Source organism: Pocillopora verrucosa, chromosome 14 (genome assembly GCF_036669915.1).
Source record: "Pocillopora verrucosa isolate sample1 chromosome 14, ASM3666991v2, whole genome shotgun sequence".
Lineage (NCBI taxonomy): Eukaryota > Metazoa > Cnidaria > Anthozoa > Scleractinia > Pocilloporidae > Pocillopora > Pocillopora verrucosa.
Genome location: NC_089325.1, coordinates 5,271,814 through 5,279,158, shown reverse-complemented (window position 1 = coordinate 5,279,158; position 7,345 = coordinate 5,271,814). Strand labels below are relative to the sequence as shown.

Genomic DNA, 7,345 nt, shown 5'->3' with positions numbered 1-7,345 from the left:
AAATGTCGACCAAATTTTCGCAGAAAATCCCCATGCAAACTGCTTGAGAGTATTCCTTGTATGTGCCGAAATTCCAAGCTATTCTAAAATCTCGGTTTCTAATTCAGTTTGTTTAAGATTTTACGGTTTCAAGAACCTGCTAAAATATGGCGATCTCACCGAACCCGGAAGTACGGTTATTTTTCGGTTAAGTAGAACATCGACACGATTCCTCAGTTGAATCGTTTAAAATTTCTTAACAAACATCTGATACTCTTAAGACGCTTACTGAAAATAACATTCCAGCGCAGACTTTGCCGGCGGGCTTTCAGAAAAACGCATTGTCATGCGTGCATGATGCAATTCATTGAAAACGCTAACTTGGCATATTTTTCACGCGGTTGCTTTGACTCAAAGTGGCTAGCATGGATTTACGTTTTCAACAGGTTTTCTTCGGCAGTTTTTGCATGGTAACATTGCTTCAAGGTAAGTTTCAATGCTGGCATCATGTACGTGTAGTTAATAACGGTAGAACGGAAAAGAGAATTGATAAAGTTTTGAAATTGAATAGTGAAACCGGAAAGTGATGCTCCGAATATATTAGTGCCCTTCGATAACAAAGTTGAGGTTCGATGCTCTGCATTAAAAACTTTCTACACAGTTGTTAAAAATGTTTGAAATGACTCATCGTTCGCTATTGAGTTCGAAGAAATTTCTAAAGGCATCAACGGCCATTAATTTGTTCAACTACTCTGGAGCTTCCTGCTTTTCTCGGACATATCATACATGATACGAGCAACAAGTAACTGAAGTAACGCTGCGTGACATCCTTGAAAACGACCGCGAACGAGACTATAGTAACTAAACTGAAAGGCATTGAGCGAAGCAGGACTGAAGAAAACGTCAGGGAGAAAATTACTAAATACTTTCTGAAGAATTTGGCGAGTGGCTAGATGGGTTTCCCGTCTCAAATGGCGCCATACCCGACAACTTTAGTGTATGTCGTCAACAGGATTAATTCCCGACGTTTCCTCGAGTTTGTTCTTCGATGGGTGCAGGCTCATTTCCCGAAAAACGGCTGGTAATCGAAGGATAAGAAATGAACAAAGCTAGATTTTTTTGATCATTTAATCTTTTGTTTCACCACGCTGTCGTTACGAACGCCGTCTTGATTTTTCCAAAGTCCCTCGTAGAACATAATAATCTCACTTCAATCAGAAACGGTTTTGAATTTGAAATTGTTTGATGGCATGCTCGGGATTTGAGTCACAAATTTTCACTTGTGGACAAGGGTATTCACACCAAAACGTAGTGATAAGATTGGAGGACGTATTTCTCCGGAAAAAAAACCTCGACAATCGATGGAAAAAAATTTCTGGATCTACAATTGCTTGAAAAAAAAAAAAACCAGCAGAGAACGGTTACCCGTCGACATGAATTTGATTGCATCGAAAAGAGGATTTGGTGGCTAAGCATAATGCGTTTACATAATGGTGCTATTTCGCGACATAGTGGATCGCCACGGAAATTTGATGATCGTCTGGTGAAGAAAAGGGAATTAACATCGGTTTGCTGGGTTGGAAAAAGGGAACTGTTGATAACGGAAAAGAGTAATTGATACGAGTCGGTGTAAATCAGAGAAGGTGTCATTAAAATTGTTGACCATTTGAGCAGAAAGTGAGTTGAAAAAATATGTATTGAGGGAAAATAAGACAATTTAAACTAGTCGTTTATAGGTCATGATTGCTTAGCGATGAATGAGTCGCATTAAAAATCTCATAACTTATAAAAATATTACACTTGAATCGAGTGTTCTATCAATTAATTATTAATTATTTGATTTTGCATTTTCTCATTTACTTGATTTTTATTTTTAATAGTGGCTGGTAGTATAAGCTTCACAGGGGACATACCAGACCGTACAATAAAGGCCAGACTAGATGACGATGTCGCTCTAGGCTGGGGCTTCTCATACAACGATTTGGGAGGCAATCCAGGTGGCCCATTTGGTGCTCCAGACGTGTCCGAAATCAGTTTTGGTATTTATAAATCCATACATAGCGAAACTTTCTTGAGCGAGAAACTTGTTGTTGTCAATAGTGGTGGAAATTTTAGTGTGCAAGATGGATTTGATAGAAAAATGGATTGGAGCCACTCAAAATACAAATTAACATTCATTCTGAAAAACATTGCTATCCAAGATCAGGGAATGTACGGAGTGAATGTTGAGCTTGGCTTGAGTCAGCTGCCGCTCAAAGATTCTGTGATTGTTATCATACCAGGACTCTCGTACGTGGTTCAAAATGGCAGCTCGATTGTCCGTAAAGGTAAGGCAAATTAATCCAGTGATATCCTTAACCCTATTTTGTTTATAACTAGTGGTGAAATGTAGACTTCAAAATTCTAATATTCTACCTTTTTTTTTAGAGTCAGCCTACATGATGGAACCTTTTGAACTATCGTTTACAAGATCAGACCACGACCAAACTGCTGACCGTTTCAAGTACACCCTCAAAAAAGATACCACAACCATTTTCATTATTGGAAAGAACAGAGGAGATAACGAATTAAGTTGCTTTCATTATGTTTCTCAAAAACCTACACCCTGTTCTAATGATTCCTTCTCAGTGAACGAAACTTACGTTTCTTTCAAACTAAGAAATGTTACCTTTCAAGATGCTGGTCGATACCTCTGTATAAAGTATTCATCTGGGCTCTACAATACAACATTCGAGGAAATCGATCTTAAAGTTCTAGGTAACGTATGCAAGTATGTTTTAATGATTTACTGACACTAGGGCCAGGCTAGCTTTGACCAGAACTGAATTTAAGAAAGACCATTCATTTTCTTTCATACTGCAGTTTGATATTTGATGATTACTTGCTCAACTTAATCCGGGATATTTTTAGCTGCTCTTTATGCAACCCTTCGAAGTTTCTAGTTGGCCTGAAAATCAGTTTACCTTGGTAAATTTCCAGTGTACTGATTCGAAATTGTCATTAATCTTTTCCATCTGCTTTTATGCCTTCTACTAGAGAGACCAACCGTAACTCCCAGCGCAAAGAGTAGTTATTCTGGTAAGTATTAATTGTAAACCCTATCAGTAAAGGAGTCCAAAAAGTGAGTTGATAGGAAATTAGAGTATGATGACGTTGAGTCATAATACAAAGTATGCACAGATGAGCACGGTTAAGTGTAGAGTAGTTTTGTAAAGCAGTTAATGCATCGCCTTCGAACAGGCCCTTATCATCAACGCTTCGACACGAGCTCGTCCAAACTAAGAGGCTTTGAGCCACGCGAAACGACGGGAGGTCTGTGAGGGATCCAGACTCCCAGCAAAATTTTCCCCGAATCGTCTCGCAACTTTCCGCGGGCGGACTTCGGAGGAAGAATAGGGCCGAAATTGCATGGAGTGGTTAAGTCAGTTTTAAAAATGATTGTGGAGTGAAATGTACAAAGTTGAGCTCAGTGTACTGTAGATGGTGTTCAAGGGGAATGAAGTACTAGGAGAGTCTCAGCTACAGTGGCCTTGCGTGGGATTGGCTTGTTGTAGTCTGTACTAGTGCATCGTACAATTAAGCTAGCTTGTTTTTTGGTGAGACAGTGTTTTATTGGTGAGGAAAGGGTAACCTAACCTGATTGCACTTAACTCAAGCCCTACAGAAAGGGTTTCTTCAGCTGAAAAGGTGTATGTGATGTGGAAATGCTCACGAAGAATAATAATACTTAGCGTCTGAACCAAAAAAGCTCTTCTTGTGAGGCAAATTAGCACGCTGTTAATTATACAGTGTTCCTGGCTTTAATTTGTTCTAAATGTAAAATGACAATAAAAGTAACATAATTATAATATAATTATGAATTCATCCCACTCAAAGCCTTGACTGATGGCAGGTTTCACCACAGTCAGAATCTGATAAGTCTTGTGCGACTCTTTTTCTTTTTTTTACTTACTATAGTATGCATGCTACAGACTTAATATTTTTATTACTGCAGGTAAACCAAATTCAACGCAGGCTACAACAGTTACAACCAATACAAGTCCTAAAGGTAAAAAGGCATCATTCATGAGCTGGGATGAAAAATTAGAGATTAAATTTAGGTACCTAATGGTTAACAAAAAGATGGAGTGTGAAGCTAGCTCCATCATATTGGGTATAAAAGTAATTCAGTTCATCTGCAAATTGATTCACACGTTTAGTTTACTACTAAGCCACTACACAACATGAGGCAGCTACATGTACATCATAGATCAATTATCTACACTCAGTAACTGTTAGCAATTTTTTTCTTCCAATAGACATTACACAAGTCAAATTTTGGGTTCTTGTATTCAAAAGATATATAGATTTCTTAAGAATGATGCTTTTAAATTGGAAAATCCATCCATTTGTCAGTCACTCAGTCCGTCAATAAACACAAGCATGAATTATGCCTATTGATTAAGCTGAAAGTTCATCTGGAATGCATTTCTTTTGTGTAAATTAACCAAGTTTAATAATCTCAATTATTACTTCTCCTCAATCATAAATTGAACTTGTCATTGTTTAACTTTTCTATTTTTCTTTTGTATGTACAGGTAGCACAAATCCTGCCGTCATCGCAGGGGTAGTTTTTGCTGCAGTCATAGTCGTCTCTCTGATTGTTTTTTTGGTGGTTTTTTGTGTGCACCCTGGTTTCAGGACGCGCATATCAAGATGCTGTCAAGTTGCGTATATTAGAACACGGAGTGACTCATCCTAAATAAACTTTTCAAATTGAATGTCTTGTGTATGTGGTCAGAATAAATATTTCTTTTTAAGGAAAATGCAAATGCTGTTATACAGTGTCAATTATCAGGGGCATGGAAGTCATTATCCTTGTGCTAATTATAAGTTTGATGTAAGTAGACTAAATATGGCTTTTTTTAATTTAAAATATACACTCAGATAACTTTTATAACAATTAGGAGAAGTATTGTTAGCAGGAGACATTTTTATGGTTGTGATAATGTAATAAATGTTTTCCTTTTTTGTTTGTGGTATTACGAGAAGCAGTTGTAGTGGAAAATTAACTTTACATATTTTGCATAATTAATCATTTTATAGCCCATTCTAGATTTGAATAGATTATCCTGGTTAGGGGGAGGTGGGGTAATAGCACTGAGTGTTTTTCATAGTCCAGTGAAGGGCTTGCCTGCGCAAGCTGTAAGATTCATTATTTTATGTCCAATGTCAAGTTCTTAACTATCCAAGCTACTTCCAAACCTTTGGGAGATTCTGGAAACATTTTAGCACACATAAGCTTGGAAGAATGTATGCATTACAATTTTCTCCTAAGTTGTTCGAAGATACTCCTATCTGATCAAGAAAAAGTCATCTTAATAAAAGTAAGAAATGTTCATTTCCTTGATCGAATAGCAAGATTCACCTAGGCCCCAGAAAAACCTTGCTAGACTCCAAAGGTCCAAGCTTGAGCCAATAATTGGTCAGTTTTTTTAGTTCTATTTTAAGGAGACACACTCCTGTAACAGTGCCTCTCTCCAGGGAAAGAAATGTACACCAGAAACCAGTCAGGTGAACTTAACCTTCTCCACCCTATCATGGGTATCCATATTCTCCATACTGATCTGTGTCTTATATTTCTGTAGAGCTAACATGAAGAATTTGTTCATCTACCAAGAGCCGCTCTAGTTGGTGATCATTCCCTTTATTATCATGACTTTATTGTTTGATTTAGCAGTGATTTTAGATGCCAATCACTCTTAGGTGTTAATAGGGTAACTTATTGAATCACTGGGGTAGTTTTCTTGAATTAACAACCTGTCCAAGAAGATTAGCATTAACACTTGTCTCAGTCACTGTGTACTAGGGACAAGAAGATATTGTCCAGCTGTAACACTACATAAGCTGCAAGATCCTATCACAGACTTACACTGCAGATATCCTGTTAAAAAACCAAACAAGAGATTTTACCTCATGTGATTGCAATGTGTATCATGGTCATTGCATCACAAAAAAATCCCTCTTTAAGGCAGAAAGCTGAAAATGACCAATAGGTCATCCCCTCCCCCTCCACTCTTTGGCAACTCTCGACAAATTTTAATTTTTGAGGATTTGTTGAAGAAAATTGGGCTCAAATTCACCTGACAATCACATTTTCTTTAATTGAATGATTCTTTGTGTGATCTATGAATATGGAAAAATTTAGCAGTCACCTCTTAGTTTTTGGTGCAGCAGAGAGTTTGATTTTTTGCTTATTAGCATCATTCTATGATGTTAAAATTTTCTTGAATGACATTTGCTCACAAAAGCTGACTCTTAACCTTTAAACTCGTCCATATTTAATGTCAAAACTCATTTCTTCTGCTGTTTCATATTCCTCTCCCCACCCAGGCAAGTTTCAAAAATGTCCCACCTTGGAGTATGGAACAGAGGGGATGGGAGGTGTGAATGTTGAAGCTTTAAATTAATTAGTGCATAAACCATATGGAAGTAGTTTTATTTAAAACTAGATCATCAGATTTCAATTCCCATTCCCACAGAAATCCTTTATCTTCACCCTTGTGCAACATGAACAGATATGCATACTGGTCAACTTTATTAGGCTCATTGTATGGGCAGGGCTACCTCACAGTAGTAGGTGTCATGACCAATTGTCAATTACAATTTTCACTATCTCATTATAAATTTACGAACTTAATTTCCTGCCATTGAAAAATTTTATTCCAGAAATATTCCAAATCTGTAGTAATCATACAAAGAGAATTAATTTTCTATTCAACCCAAACCATATTTATTCTAATCTTAATTAGGATATTGTATTTGACAAAGGAAAAATTTTACGAACCATTTGCTTGTTATACATTTTAGGCAGTGTAGCCAAGTGGTTAGGGCACTGGACTTGTAATCTGGTGGTCCGGGGTTCAAGTTCAATATATTTGTACGATGAAATACAATGATTGTAACTGATTTTTTACTGCAAAATTACTACTAAGGCAGGGCCTTACAAAAAGCATTGAGAGCTAATGAAAATAATACAGCCTCAAAGGAAATAATTTACTACATATACAGACTTATTTATTTGTTGTTAGCATAAATAAAACAGACAAACCCTAATTAAGACATGACGTCACATATATTCTTCCATGTCATTGGTTTGTTGAGGAACTTAGTTGCTGAAGAGTAAGGTTCATACTACAAACCAAATCTGACTGGTTTACACAGAAACTTATATCCCAAAGAACTCATTAAAAATATATTGGAGATCAGAATGATTCATTCAGGAACTAAGATACCTAAGCTGTCAAGTACATTTTCCTATGGGGATGTGTTTTCCGTCACTTCTTGGTCGTCCGCCCTTTTTTTTGCAGCAACACTAGTATCACAT

General features: G+C 37.0%; 1 protein-coding gene across 1 annotated transcript; it reads left to right on the top strand.

Moving 5' to 3' along the window:
* The first annotated feature begins 338 nt into the window (after nt 1–338).
* Nucleotides 339–5,000, top strand: LOC131782829 (uncharacterized). Its single transcript, XM_066160916.1, has 6 exons — nt 339–465; nt 1,860–2,306; nt 2,407–2,736; nt 3,016–3,057; nt 3,974–4,027; nt 4,557–5,000. Exons 1-6 carry the CDS (start codon nt 405–407, stop codon nt 4,718–4,720), a joined length of 1,098 nt encoding a protein of 365 aa, XP_066017013.1. The 5' UTR covers nt 339–404; the 3' UTR covers nt 4,721–5,000.
* The last annotated feature ends 2,345 nt before the right edge of the window (nt 5,001–7,345 follow it).

Bases quoted from the DNA above. Each gene is read 5' to 3' on its own strand.
- LOC131782829 (XM_066160916.1), top strand. From the start codon at position 405: ATGGATTTACGTTTTCAACAGGTTTTCTTCGGCAGTTTTTGCATGGTA. The intron at 3,058-3,973 runs GTAAGTATTAAT...TTATTACTGCAG, and splicing joins CGCAAAGAGTAGTTATTCTG to GTAAACCAAATTCAACGCAG. The intron at 4,028-4,556 runs GTAAAAAGGCAT...TTGTATGTACAG, and splicing joins AACCAATACAAGTCCTAAAG to GTAGCACAAATCCTGCCGTC.